At 50.4% G+C, this 15,080-nt stretch overlaps 1 protein-coding gene across 1 annotated transcript in view; it reads right to left on the bottom strand.

Annotated features, from left to right (window-relative positions):
- The window catches only part of ZMAT4 (zinc finger matrin-type 4), a 69,842-nt gene that overhangs the window by 26,120 nt on the left and 28,642 nt on the right, over positions 1-15,080 (bottom strand). Inside the window, exons 4-5 of the mRNA XM_086627981.1 lie at positions 13,481-13,708; positions 6,081-6,181 (exon numbers count right to left, since the gene is read on the bottom strand). Coding sequence (XP_086484107.1) covers positions 6,081-6,181; positions 13,481-13,708 — 329 coding nt within the window. The remainder of the gene's footprint in view (positions 1-6,080; positions 6,182-13,480; positions 13,709-15,080) is intronic.

Genomic DNA, 15,080 nt, shown 5'->3' with positions numbered 1-15,080 from the left:
GAGGAGACGTCAGTTCTAAAAAATACATGAACAAACTCCTTCTACCCAAAACATATTTGCAATTTTAAGGGCAGTTTTGTATTTTATGGAAGAAAACTGCTGTAAATGTGAAAAAAAATCATACTTTCTTTAGGTCCTCAATTTACGTTTGCTTAAGAGCCTACCAAACCCTGAAAACTTGCCCCGTTTGCAACCCAACGCATTTTTGGCCAACGAGGAGTTTCTCATTCCGCAAGCGTTGGCGATCCCAAGTTTACACGTTGAGAAATCAGTGGAATGTTTACGCTTTACACTGAAATAATTCATCCGTACACCTGATACCACAAAACAAAGTTGCCAGCTGTTCTGGGGCTCCCAAATTATGATCAAAACAGAAGATATCAGAGAGATCTTTATTTTCATTTACATTAAAAGGGAAGGGAGACAATTTAATCCTGTAATGAGAGAAAGTATTACACACTCTCTTCATAGGCAGCGTAATTATTCAGCTGCTCTCTGGAACTAAAATAATGACAAATTAAAATGCCTTTCAATTCCATCTACCTTTTATAATGATTCATCTTCTGGAGTTATTATCACTCTAAAGGCTTCTTTATATTTTAGGCATCAGCCACTACACGTTACAGAAAGCACACAGAAAATGTTACTGCTACCAATAAAAGTTGCAGTCATCAAGGTAAGAAAAAAATAATTTGGCTTTGTTGTAAAGTACATGGTACAACTCACATATTTAATGTAACTTCCCGAAATTTATTTGAAATCTCATATCAAAGAGCACATTCATTCTGAGTGAGGACGCGCAGGAGGGAGCCCAACCTCCCAGCACCGGGGATGGGGCTGGAAAAGCCCACGGGAGACAGAAATAACATTCTGCACAAAATCTGACATAAATGAAGTCGGGCCAGGAACTCCCAGAGCCTTTGTCTACTCCTGTCTCCTGCTTTTTGGCACCTAATAAACTCCCAGAGCCCCCCGGGAAGGGATGAGCAGAGCATCCCCCAGCGCACGCCCTGCCCCGCCGTCGCCGCTCCGGCAGGTACCGCCACCGGGAACGCGCCTCGGCCCCCGCGGGCTGTAAGTATGGAAATGCAAACATGGCAAAGGGTGACAGTCGATATTTACAATATTTTGATTAGCTCCGATTTCTGAACAGCCAAGCAGCTTATGTTAATAAATACCCTATTCCAATTAGACATCTGTGTTCTCAATCAGAAAAAAAAAAAAAAAGGAAAAGACAAACCCCTCACAGGCACCGAGCCCGCTGCCACCACTCACCGGGGGTTTCCCAGGGCGCAGGGCTGAGCAGGGAGATGCTCAGAGCACACTTCCCAAACCAGGAATGACCATTCTCACCCCCAGCCCTCCTTTTGACCCAATACTGCACCCCTTCGGCACGCTCAGACTCTTATAGCATCGATTGCACCCCAGTGACAGCTGCAGAATCGGGGCCCCTCTCTGCAAAAATCCTAAAATTAATCAGAAAGCACGAGTCTGAGAGGGAAACCCAGACGTGTATTAGCATCTATGAATGTGTAAATGAGTGGTTAGAAAACCCCAGAACACATTTGTGAGCTCTAGATGTGGCAAAGAGGTCTGGCTGATCGGAGACAAAATAAAAGCAAGAAGATAAAGTTCTTCTTTATGGAATGGGAATCGTTATCCCCATATAGTCAGACTCTTATCACTAAGGCTGGATCTCAGCCTCCAAAGGGCAGAGGACAGCTCGTGGCTCACGACAGCTCCCGCTATCCGGCACGTTGTTACAGCGTCTGACGGATCCGCGACCGGCCCCGACGTCAGACGCGGCTCCGTGCTCGGTACTGCCAACAGCAGCTTTGGTCCTTCCCTCGTTCTGCACGAGCATTTCTGTGACCCCGAATCTGAACCTCCTCTGGCTTCCTGCACAGCCACCCAGGACTTTAATTCTCTGCGGTTTGTTGCAAATAACTTTCAGCAGCGACTCTTCATCTTTCCAGTTTACATCAACCAGAAAAGACGGAAGTTTTGTTTCTTCCAGCCCACAGTAGGCAGTGAGGAGCAGGGCTGGCACGTGATCCTCTCCCAATATTTCAGAGATAACGTCCCCTCCTTCCTGCAGCTCCTCTTTGGCTGCCACTGGTCCCCATAGAAACGGAGCTACTGGTGCTGCCCACAGTCCAGCCGGAGCGGCACCGGCGCTGCCAGCCGCCCTGCGCCTCGCTCCCCATTCTGCTGCTCCTCTGCCCGCTGGGGAGGGGGAAGGCAGAAGGGAAGATTAAAAAAAAAACTCTTCTATTTCTGGAAAGCAAGTCAAACAATGACTCAATCATCCCTACACAGTTCATAAATCCTTAATTAAAGGTTTGGTGCTCCTCCCCGCTGCAGATGTTCCAGAGTCCAGCCACATTCCAAAACCTGCCTCCGTGCAGCCGCCAGCGCTGCTCACCAGAGCCCCGACCGGAGCCGCTTCCCCGAGACGTGGACGAGCAGCCCGTGCTCGGCTGCTCCCGGGAACACACGTTCCCTTTGGAGCTCTGACGAGCACTGCCTGACCCCTGACGTGAACGGTCTGCCATGCCTTAAAAGAAATGTTCTTCTGTACCTGACTCCAGCCCCAGTCCTGACCTCACGATAGGATAAAAAAGGATGCATTTTTCCTCCATTTTCAAATACACAGCTCAAAGTACCTGCACCCTAGAGAAAAAACAGGAGCTGGTAGACATTATCCTGCTCTGCATATTCATTGGTCAGAAGGACAAGGACTTGCTCATATCAGCTACCCCCTCCTGCATCTTTTACTCAACACCAGAACACTTCCAGCTTCCCCCCCAACTCTCTATTTTCCCATCTTTCGATCAAACAAATTCAGCCAGAAGCATTCAGACGAGCCCCTGAAATTCCTGTAAAGGAGCAGCTAAGCTGTCCCCACCAGACCCCCCCCAGAAGAACACACGGGGTCTGTCGCCTTCACCTGTGGCTTCGCTAGTGGAGCTCCAGCACCGCCGGCGCCCGCGCTGGGAAGTGCTGGAGGTCGGATAACACGGGCGGCTCAGCCGTAGTTCAAGGGCTGCTGTATGGAGGGTTATTTAAAGCAACTCTGGCAGTGCCTTGGTTGTGTGTTGCTCCCTGAAGAGCTCTCAAGAACTATAATAAATATCCACAACTTGACTCATTCCTCATAAAAGTTCCTCCCTCCTAAAGCAGCTTGCCAGAAGACTCATCTGCCCAGCGTTTTTTGGGTGCTACCAGCTTCCAGCCTGTGCTCACCCTCCCTGCCGACCTGTCCCAGAGCAAAATCCCTTCCCTTTACGAACTGCTCCCCTTTTCTTTTTTTTTTTAATTATATGAAGTATGACAGCTACATAAAATGTTTTGTTGCCTTGGCAACTGCAATCCACTAGCTTCAAACCAAGGTGTAAGGAACAGGACAGTCTTGACACTAACCAACGATAATGAGAACAGCAAAAACCAGTGGGCGAAATGCTCAGGAGGGCTGCGTGGGGCATGGCTGCCTGGCACGACAAAACATGGTGCCCCGACGCTGAGCATGCTGCCTTCGCCCTGCACCTGGAGCCCAGGTGCTGCCATGGCCCAGCCGTGCTCTGGGATAAAGCAGCAGCAGAAACTCCACGGAAGCACCAGGGCTGGATTTCCAAACGAACTTCGTTACGCAGAAGAGCTAATCTCTTGCAGACAGCCACAAACCCAGAGATGCCACTCTGCCAAAATCCGTTGGGTTTCTGCTGCCCCGCACGTCCCTCTGGGTTGGAAACCGGGCTCGGCTGATGGCACGTGAACCTCTGGTCACTCGAACAACAGTCAAGACACGATGTAGAATAACTTTTCACAATTATTCATTTACAGCACTGGAAATGAAGATTTCTTCATTTGTCTGCACTACAGGCGATTTCCACAGCCAGGAACAGGCGCTGCGTGACCTGCTTCCCCTTCCTACCATCACCACGAGTGCCCGACCTGCCAGCCGGCTCCGTACAAACACCACGTACATGGTCATCGCTGTGCACGTGGCAAACAGAAGGGCTCCAGCCAGGAGACCCCCAGGCCCATCCTGGGGCTGTCCCTCCGGGTCCGGCCGCGTCCAGCGGCGCACACGGCTGTTCCAGATCCCTCAGACTACGGGGGCAGAACTGACTCAGGATAAGAGATATGGGGAGCTCGTTCCCTCAGTCCCGTAGAGAGGACAATGAAGCGGCAAAAACAGCTTTAAACACGGAGAGTAAAATCTGGTTACATACTAATTACAGGGTGGGAAGAGCTTTTGTGTGCACAAACCCGAGCTGCCAATCCGTTGTCTCTCGCGCTTCTGCACCTTCCTAAAGGCGCTGGAGAGATTCGTGCTGTGCTGGGACACTCAGCCTCAAAGAAAATTGTATAAGAACGAACAATGGATGGAGGAAACAGAATAATCAGAGCAATTTCCCATAGAAATTGGTCAGACAAATGTCTCTAATTGGCATTCCATTATTACATTTGTAACGTACTTTCTTTTGAATTTATTACTTTGTTTCCACTTGCACTGAATGCCCATGAAAATCTCTTGGGACCAGATTTAAGTCATTATGAATAAATGATAAAAACTAAATTTAGAAAGACTGATAAGAATATTAATTTGCAAAAGAGGAAGGGCCTTAGGAAAAAAAAAAAGGGGGAGTCCTGCAGGCCTCTGCTCCGCGCGGGCGCTCCCTGCCCAGGCTGGCCTGATCCTCACCGTTCAAACGCTCCGTGAATAAAGAGGACAGAGCTAACGGAATAATGCCGGGAACCTCTGAAGGTCCGACATCAGCTGGGGAAGGTCTGCCTTCATCCTTCAGCAGCTTAAGCAAAATGAGACGTTAGTACTTGCAGCTGGTTCTGATCACCCGCCTCCCCTCCCAGACGCCCCCAGAGCTACCTGCAGTATTTCAGTAACTAATGGCACCTTCTGTATCCCTCTTCTAATCTGGGCAGTCCTGAGTGCTTTAGCCTGAAACGGTTCCCAAAGCTCACATGTAAGTGCATTAAGAGAGATTAGTTCATTAATCTACTTTCTGGTACCATGTATCTTCATTGCTTCGTTTTAATAATTTGTACTAATTGACAGAGCAGACTCCCACCAAGTCTCAAAGTTGGGTAATACATAATTGCTCTAAATCACAGCATAAACATTTTCACTTGGAAACATCTAATCCCATTACAATCCCAGTGTCTCTTCTGAGGTTTAACACATGAAAGAAGCTGCGAACTCGGGATCATTAAGCATGAAGGCTTGTGGCATCAGGACCAGACATTCTTAACTTGGGTCACTGCTGCCCATTCCTCTTCGTCAGCCCCAAACCAGCCTGGTCTGAGGACAGGCAGAGATTTGGTTTGCACGGCACGCCCCTGACATGTTTCAGTGGGGAGGGACAGCAAACCTCCCCCCGTGTCCTCAGCCGGGCTACGAGATGTGCAAAGCTACGTGCTTTGTGCTGTGAGCACGCCCAGCGCTGCCGCGAGCAGAGGCACCGAGTGCTCCTGCCCGAGAGCCGAAACCCATGGGACAAGCTGAGGACGAGGCGGGTCCCTGAGGATGTGCAGAACGATGGGGGGTTCCTGAGAAAGGGGGTTAGAGGAGGGGTCTGGAGGAGAGCAGGACATCCCCGTAACACGCTTCACCTCTCCAGGCAGGAGCCCCCGGCCCCAGGACGCCCACCGGCTCATGACCTCCCAGACCCAGCTGAGCCCACAGGATTATCCCGGAGCCTGCAGGAAAACCCCTGGAAACCAGGACAGACCCCAGCAGCGAAGCACGGCAGCTGCACAGGGAGCGGGACGAGCTGACAGCGCGAACTCCCTGGGGCGTGCTGTGACCGGAGGAAATTCAGAGCAAACAGTGGTGCCCGCTCCGGTGGGACAGCAGGAAGCCCACCGGGGCTCAGCCCTGCCTGCCCCACGCTGGGGGCACCTCCGGTATCTGTGTCTGCAAAACCCCCAGAGCTCCCCAGATGCCGGGGTTATCGGAGCGTAAGGCATCATTGTGTCTGTATATATATATATATATATACACATTCACCCGGGCAGCGCAGCCAGGCAGGAGGCCACCGGGAAAAGCACGGAGATACCCACTTGGTCTGGTGTTTGGAGCCCTTCAGGTGCGCGTGGTACTGCTCTATCGAGTTCAGGGTGACGCTGCAGATGTTGCACGTGTAGCTGCGCTTCAGTCCTGCGAAGAAAACCCAGAACCGTTAATCCAGCACCAGCTCAGCACCGGCTGCGCGACTCGGTGCGGGCTGAGCGCACGCTCAGGGCTGCACCGGGAGGAAAAACCCCTTCATGCCCAGGCTACAGACTGTTCACAATCAAAATGGCAACTGGAAAGTATAAAGGAGTGAAAACAGCTGAAGAAAGAGGGGAAAAAAAAAAAAAGCACTAACCTTTGCCCCCAGCAAACTTTTAATTAATTAGAAGGTACTCAGATCTCTAATTTCATTTCCAATTTGCTTGATATTTCTCGTTACAGTAACCCATCTATTTACTTTTCCAGGCCAGGGCATCCAAACAGTAGTGAAGCCCAAAGGAATATCTTTAAGAGGCACAGAGCGAGCAGAACCAAGCAGGGTTCAAAGGCAAATCCCTCCTGGAGACCGCGGTCCGGCAGCACCGGCGTCCCGCTCCCGCGGCTTTCTCCCAAAGCATCACTGCGCTGAGCCTAACGAGCACGAGGCCCCATTTACTCTAATGGGGTTTTGGTACAAGCACAATTCTGGGCAACTCCTCATTAGCTACTTTCCACATCATTCCTTAGTGGATTGCCACAATTGCAAGTCGTTTTCTAAGTAAATATACTGCATTTTATTTTATTGCAATCCTTTCCACTCCGCGTTATTTCAGCCCTTCTAATAAAGTGAATTGTCCCGGGTGGGTCTCAGAGAAGGGGGAAGGAGGTCAGGGTTGAGGAAGAAGCATGGGGTCCCCGATGCAATCTCCGTACAGCGCAGCTTGAGAAAAACAGTCGCCCGAGATGCCCAGAGAGACACAAAACCCGCTACTCTCAGCACTATCTATTGTACTAAATAGGAAAACTATTTCTTCCTCATTTAACAGTTTGCATTCAGAATTATAATTTAATGGCTTAAAGCTGGGAGCATTTTCACTTCTCAGCAGGACAAGGAAATCAAGACTTCGTCGCCTCTGAAAAGCTGAAAATCTAAAAATAGGAACGCGGGACACAGGCAGCGATCGGAGTGAGAGGGGAAGGAGAAAAGCTCTTTTCCCGAGACAGCGTGCTGCGCGGCTGCGGAAAACGGCTGGTGGTTTTTATCTGTGTCAGCTTAGACTTCCCGGGAAAACGCAGCTCAGTCCATTTCCGAGGCATTTACTCCGAGTGCCCTGGTGCACTCCCCTCCCTCCCCCTGGAGAGGACATCAGTCTGCTTAGCGCACGATAGATCGAGTAATTATTTACACACTAATGTTCTATTTTGCTCTTCTAGGCGGGTTTTCACCCCAAACATTCCTCAATGACTTTTGCAATCACAGAAGCACATGATGCTGCTGGGGAAGTTCCTCCACACCTCCCAAAACAAATTTGATTCGTTTCTTTCTCTTTTTTTTTAAATTTCTTTCTCCTTCCATACAGAAGTGACCCAGGCCAAGAGACAGCCACGAGCTGCATTCAAAATCTATTTTTTGTGGGAGAAATGAGAAGCCTCTGAGGAACAACACCACGACCACCAGCTCCTTGCCATTCTGCACCATCCAACGCTCCCAGTCCCTGTGCCAGGGCAGTGTCCCGGCCACTGCTGTCTCCTCGGCAGGACCAGGGCGGCATCCCAGCCCTGAGGGGTCAAAAGCCAGAGCCCAAACATGCAGACAGGGCTCATCCCGGGGCTGGAGGAGCCGCCCGCGCCGGTGGCATCGCCGTGATGGCACAGGGGCAGGGAAGGGCCACGTCCCACATGCTTTGTGCACACCAGGGGCAGGAAAACAAAACGCTCTGTGGTTTCTACAAATGGAGCAAACCTGACAACATGACAGGGAGGGTCGGAACAAACTGGAGCGTGGTGGAGTCCCTGGGATGGGACGGGGCTCTCTGCTCTCCTCCCAGCAGCGTACCTACAATTTAACTCCATTATTCTTTCACCCTGGGAAAAGAGCACAGCCATCTCAGAGCAGAATTACAGAAACAGTCACTTCTCTGCCGCATCTAACATGTTTTTGCCGAAAAGACTGAGTGCAGCTGAAGGTACATTAAACGCCTGTTTCCCTTCTGGACATCCCTGAAAGAGAGAAGCGGCAACTGAGGGCTCTCGCTCCTCGTACGTAGGGCAAAACCTGGTATGAATTAAGCACATGAATGCAGACCCCAGTGCTCCCAGTCGCCTGATGCTGTTGTCCCCGTAGCACGCCAAGTGTCAGAGAGTGACTTCTCTCCTCCTTTCTTTTGTATTTTAACATCCTAATAACTCCCTCAGCATCCCGGACTGCATCAGCATCACTGACATACACATACATCGGCATCACAGTAAACCACTGATGCTACAGGAATTTCTGTCCTGCCCTCCTGGAAAAAAAAGGAATTGCAAATTTTAGAGTCCCTGTGGTCAGGTTTCTGCTTTGCACTGATTCACTTCCATGAAGCTCTGAACAGACCGTTTCAAGCTTAATTGAAGGGCTCCACTTGAAAATACCAGAGTTGTGCGATTCCTACCATGGGCTGCTGTGCTCTTTAGGAACAGTTTTAACGTACCATGTAATAGTCTCTTTTGACTTTCCACAGTGTTATTTCTTTGCAGACATTGTTAAAACAATTCCCTTAGAACAAGTAACGTATGACATTCTCAAATTTGATCAGTTAATGCTTACCACAATTAACTGCATAGGCTACACACACACTTACCATTCCCCAGCTGTACCTACAGACTCCCAGAAAGTCAATTTTCCTTTTCTGAACTTCAGACACCAGCTACACTAACAGTCCCACTCTTCTCAAACACCTCAAGCAGGTGCACTCTCACCTACGCATTTGGCCCAACATAAAGTTAAATATCTTCTTTAAAAACTACTTCAAAAATATTCAGATAAGCGCCTCAAAATAGCAAGTAAGCGATAATGCAGAAGTAGTTAAACAGTCACCAATATTTTTATGTGTCGCGATGCAGCACAGAACAAAAATCCAACGGTAAATAGGCTTATGGACGCTCTCCTTCCTCAATTTATTCTTGATGCAGCAGCAATGGTTTTACAGTCAAACCCTCTCTCCATGGCTGGCAGCTCCTGCTTAATAAAAGCCAACAGACACCACGTACACTCGTGCCACGACGCAGGGGAAGGGACGGGGAAGGCAGCGTGCGGCTGACGCGGGAGGTGTGAGCACCTCACTGCAGCCCGAGCCCTCGGCCACGCCGGGATCGCCGCACGGCAGAGATCGGGGCCGGGGAAGTAAGAAACTGGTAATACTTTAATTTAAGGTAATAAGGTTCTAATGCTCAGCAGCTAATTTAGCAGCATACATTAACAGCAGCCTTATTGAATCTTAATTACTTGTGTAGGTGGAAACGTCACCAGCGATTACAGTTCCTAACTGGGGACCTGGATTTTTTCCCACCAGTATGTCAAGGCTGCTCATGACGATGAACGAGGGGGAATCCTGTCCCCCCCCTCGCGGTCCGGCACTGCGGGGACTCGGCACTGCTCCGCCACAGCGGCTCTTCCCGCCAGCTGGAAAACGCAGCTGAGGAACGGGCCGGTTCTGTGAACTCGCTCGTGCTCAGCACCATCACACGACCGCTGGTGCTCACAGACACGCTGGAGATGGACGGAGACATCGCTGGGGACAGACCGCGGCCAGGAAGACGCCGGGAGCTGCACCGCGTGCCCCAACGCCACGCTGCTGCTCGCCCCGCGCCCGGGATCACCGACCCTGCCGCAAGACAAGGGCTGCAGTTCCTCGCAGCTGAAATCCAGCATCCTGAGATGGACTCATACAAGAAAAGTCTTGAGTGTGACATGGACGCCACCAAAACAAGACACGAAGAAAGGAAACGAGCCTCAGATAAACTGCAGGATGAAACCACAGGCAACGATCACCTCCAGAATATCAAAATTAACAATATTCGATCTCACTGGAGCTTTCCAAGGCTGCCGACCTGGCTGAAACTGTGGGTTTATGAAACATACCCAACCAAAGCATGTTGGAGTCGAGCACCAGCACTGCAGGCAGCCTGGATTAGGAAGGTGATCCCAGCCAGAGCCGTCTGTGCTGGGAGATGCTGTGTTCCAGCTGTATTCGCATCTGCTTTTGCATCCTCTGGCACATCAGCATTCTCTCCCCTGCGTCATGACATGCATTCATGGAAAATTGAATGTGCTCCTATGGCCATTAAATAAAATATTAACAAGTAAAGTCATTAATGTCATTCTGCATAAAATGCGTTAAAACACATTCCAGGGGAGTACTTGTTAAATCGCTTTTTAGTAACCAAAAGTGACAGCACAGAACGAAAAGTATTTATAAGGCATACAAAGAAATTATGAGCTGAGAAGGAAAAGAAAACTCAGCTCTTTACCCGATTTTTCAAGATTGCATCTGCAACTATGACAATTTACCTGAAAATACAAAAGCTTCAGGTGACACCATCCCTGTGCACCTGTCCCCATCCTGCTTTACTGCAGAGGCTGCTCTGCTTTGTTTCAGGGATTCACAGCGTAACCCCCTCCAGAGGCACAGGTTTCTGCCCCACGGCTGGATGCCCTTCTTGCTCACCAGGCACCAAACGCCCCAGGAAGACGACTCAGGTTCCCGCGGTTCACAAGATCCCACCTCATCAGCTCCAGGAACACAAGGGTGGCCCTGAATCTGTCTCCATCGCTACGTAAAACTCCAGTTTTACTGGCAGGCACCAAAGGGAGCCCACGGTGCCGTGGTGAGCCCCTGGCTGTCATGCAAAAGGCACTGAAGCACAGGTTGTGAACACTGATGAGACGGAGGAGGGTCTGGCTGTACGCTAAGCCTTCTGCTCGCTTTGTTCCTTCAAAGGTGCACGTATAGAAACAGAAAGGACACATTGAATCCACTTAACACAGCCCAGACTTCCCTTTTCTTCCCTCCTCTTTCTCATTTCTGAGAAGAAAATAAGACTTCAAAATTGCAAGATGAGCACTTGGCAAGAAGAATCAATGCTTTTGTTTCCTATAAATATCAGTTGTCCAAAAATATATCTCCATTCTTATTTCTCCAAATACACATTCATATTTATCAATAAATATTTTATTATAACCATTATCAAAACATCAAAGGCTGCTGGAATGTTTTACTTCAACCAACACTGCTTGTTCCAGGCTCACACAACGCATCAAATGTTCATCTCCAACAGCAGTCAAAATAGAATTAATATTTAAGTTGTGATGGGACAAACCACTGCGTATAGCGTGGGAAGGAGATGAGTTTGCGTTCCAGCGAACACCAAGGCAGCAAAACCAGCCCAGAGCAGGGAGAGGGCAGGGCCGCGATCCCACCACATGCTGCCGGACACCGAACCCACTGGATGTGACAGTCGGACGATTCTGCTGGCACGCTGGGACAGACCGACACTGGGCACCTCTGAGCTGCCACTGCCACCGCTTTCCTTGGGTCAGATACCACCGTACCTGCCACGGCACGGCTGTTTTCGCGGACAGAAGGCAGATCTCACCCTGTGCCGGCGATGGCAGAGATCTGCCCACTGCAGCCGGGGAGAGCTGCTCTACCCCTCAGCTGAAGGCAAATCAGAGAGCGGATCGCAGCTCCCAGCTAAAGAAAACTGTAAGAAAGAGGCTTTCCCAGCCGTGCTGCTACTCCAGCAGCAGAGGTGAGCCTGGCAGGACACCCTCAGCGGCTCCAGGACACCATCCGCGGCTCTCCGAGCCCGGCTGTGCGGCTCCGCGGCGTCAGAAGGCACTGGACACCCATGAGCTGCAGCTCTGGAACACAACCCTGGAAAAGCAGCTTCCCCTGTGCCTGGGGGTGCCAACAGCCTGGGCGCAGCTCTGCAGCCCCCTCCTCTGCAGCCCCCTGCCCTGCCATTGCCCGACACTGGCAGGACTTCACCAGATTCAGCTGCACATCCCAACCATGCACAGAACCGCCGTAACATTAAAAACCAACACGGGCTGATGAGTATGTAAAGTCCTCCAGTTCCACCTCTCCTAGGAACAAGGTAAATGAATAAAACACTTTGCAATTGATTTATTTGCAGTTAATGACATCCTCAGCCACTCTGGAGCTTGGCACAGTTGAAGGTACTAAGCACTTCCATGTTATTGTCCCAGGTTTTATTTCCCTGCATGTTTCCAACGGCGGGCAGTGACTCAGCCACATGAATCATTGATGGCATTGTGAGTCACACTGGGTAGCACACGACGGGTCTGGATAACCATTACAAGGTTTATCTGAGACCCAGAAATGCACAATATACCTCATAGTCATTAGTATTTAAAGGAAAATTCTTTCATTTTTCTAGGAAAAAAAAATAAAGGTATTTGAAAACGTTAACGCAATGTCTTGCTGGCAAACCAGACCTCCTCTCCCGCATGGTTTTGAAAATCAAACCTGCACTTTTCCCTCAGCCTGCTGCAGCCAAACACAGCCTGTGTGCAGGATTGGGATCAAGGCCACGGAGGAAACGTTCGGCAGGAGGCTCATGCCTCTGCTCCTGTAACACACCTCGGTGTGAGCGAGGTGCTTCGCTCACAGCTCAGCTCAGCCGCACCTCCGTGCTGTGGATTAATTAGCACGGGACAAACGAGCACATCTCCATCACAGGGCGCAGCGCGATGGAGCCGGTACCTCACCAGCGCCGCGACGGCAGCGACCGGAGGGACTGGGGATGCTCCGGTGCTCTGCTGCGCACCAGGGGGTCCCTCCCGGAGGGGTGCACAGCCCAAACATGGGTGACCCTGGGGCACAGCCCCTGCAGGGACCCCTGGGTGCCACAGCCCCTCGCAGCAGGGCCGGGACGGATGGATGGCTGCTCTGCCTTCAGCGGGAACACCGAAATCTTGTGTTTAACATACCCACAGCAAACGCTCGGCTCGTGTTTTCTGCCGCTGACCCAGGGCCATTGCAGTGTTCTACAAGCGCTAATTAAACCACAGAAGACAGCGGATGCCCCGCGCTCCGCCAGCGAGGCGCAGGGAGTGCTCTGCCTCCAGCAGCAAACATCCCGTCCCCCCGCCCCGCGGGCCAGCGCGCTCGCTGGGGACAGAAGCGTGTGCTAATGGCAGGGACTATTTTAGGAAGAGGCAAAAGCAGCACCTAGGAAACAACTTTTAAGGGATGCTGCTAAAGCTGCAGAGCATCATCTTGGAGGAGGGGATTTTTTTTTTTTACAGTAGCAGGAACCTCATAAAGCAGCGAGAGCATCACGGTCTCAACTGCACCACTTGATCAGAGGAACAGTGATCACGGTGGGCACGAGCGGCCTCGCCGCGGTCGCAGACCCCGCGGGAGCAGCTCCTTGCTCTCTGCGCACCAGCGCTCTCACCTCTCAGCTCCCCCAGGTCCAGGGTCTTCCCCAGCTGCTCCAGCAGGTCGGCCCTGGCCGCGTTCTTCTTGTGCTTTTTGCCGTCGTAGTGCTGCTGTGCCATCAGCGGGTTGTTGAACCAGGCGGCGCACAGCTGGCAGTACCGGTCCGAGTCTCTCCGCTGGTGTGGTGACGGTACCACCGGGGCGTTATCCGCGTGCGGCTGCTTTAGGGAGCTCAGAGCAGTTTCTGTAAGAGGAACCGTTCAGACGTGAGCTCTTCCAGGGCAGCGCTGCTGTCTGAGTAACAGCAGACCCTGAGGCAGATCCCACATTAGACACGGGGAATAATTAGCAGCAGTTACAGTGTCCCACTGGATATGTTGGATGGTGCTGCTTGGAAATCTACCATTTCTCATAAAAAAAAGCAGCATAAAAGGGCAGCACAGGACTGGTCGTCAACTACCTGCATTTCCCCAGCCGGGAACGAGGATGCTCTCACTGCGGTTCCACGGCTCATCACCGCGGTGACTAAACCTGCTAAACTCACCCTGCTTAAATTGCCACTTCCAGGAAAAACTGCCAGTGGAGAACAAACAAAACATGCAAAGCTACCTACTCTCAAGACAGATTTATCGTCATCTCAGGATTCTCAATTTATTTGGTCTCAGAAAGAATAGGGAAAGCTGCAGTAACTGTAAATGGTCCCAGATGAAGGAAAATATTCAACAGTCAGTCCCCTCATTCAAATATCTTCACATTGTGAATTGACAGATGCCAGCAACCCACGACCTTAACTTCATCCCATTTCCCATCAGATTCACCAAGAGGCCATCTGGGAACACAAACACGATCCCCAAATAACTTCAAAGAAAAATGAGTGATGAGTCTTTACATAACGGAGCTGCACCTTGTTTGCCACAGTTTTCATACTTTGTACAGTATAAATCACACAGCCACAGAAAAACAGTTTAAAGTAAAACAAAGTTCAGATAACATCGGGCTACAAAAATATAAAATTACTAGCACTTAATTATCACACCTCATTCAAAAATTCCCTTTTATGTGGTTTTCCTTGTCTTTTCTTTTCCAGACGAAATGTCTGCTATCTAAATAATTAACAAACTAGCCTTTCCATGATACAAAAATAGGCAAATTTTAAGGTGGTGAAGAGGAGCTCGATCGCTTGCCTTTGATCAGGCAGCTCCATGCCATTCCAGCTGAGCTCTGATGAGAGCACGGGTTGGAAGTGGCAAACCCACCTCAGTGTCTGATACCAGGAATGGCAGCAGTGAGCAAAACAACCACCTACTGAAGCCCACCGTGATTGACTCCACAGCTCGAGAAAGTTAATACTGTTCTAAATCTTCTGCTGACCTGCTCGGGAAGGGATGTCAATTAACTTTCCTCAGCGAAATTTTATCTCACATATAATGTTACTTAGAACCTTATCAATTTCCAGGGGTTCATAAGCATCTATTGTTTTTGCTGACAACAGCCAAGGTATCAGAGTTCCATGGCCTGGACAGTTGCTCGAGGCACCGTCACCCTCCTCTGCAGAAACACCTGGAACAGGGTTTCGCGGCTTCTGCCGCTGCCTGCAGCGTTCTGCACAGCACGAG

Source organism: Tauraco erythrolophus, chromosome 29 (genome assembly GCF_009769465.1).
Source record: "Tauraco erythrolophus isolate bTauEry1 chromosome 29, bTauEry1.pri, whole genome shotgun sequence".
Lineage (NCBI taxonomy): Eukaryota > Metazoa > Chordata > Aves > Musophagiformes > Musophagidae > Tauraco > Tauraco erythrolophus.
Note: the sequence above shows the minus strand (reverse complement) of the source record. Positions and strands in the feature narration are given on the sequence as shown.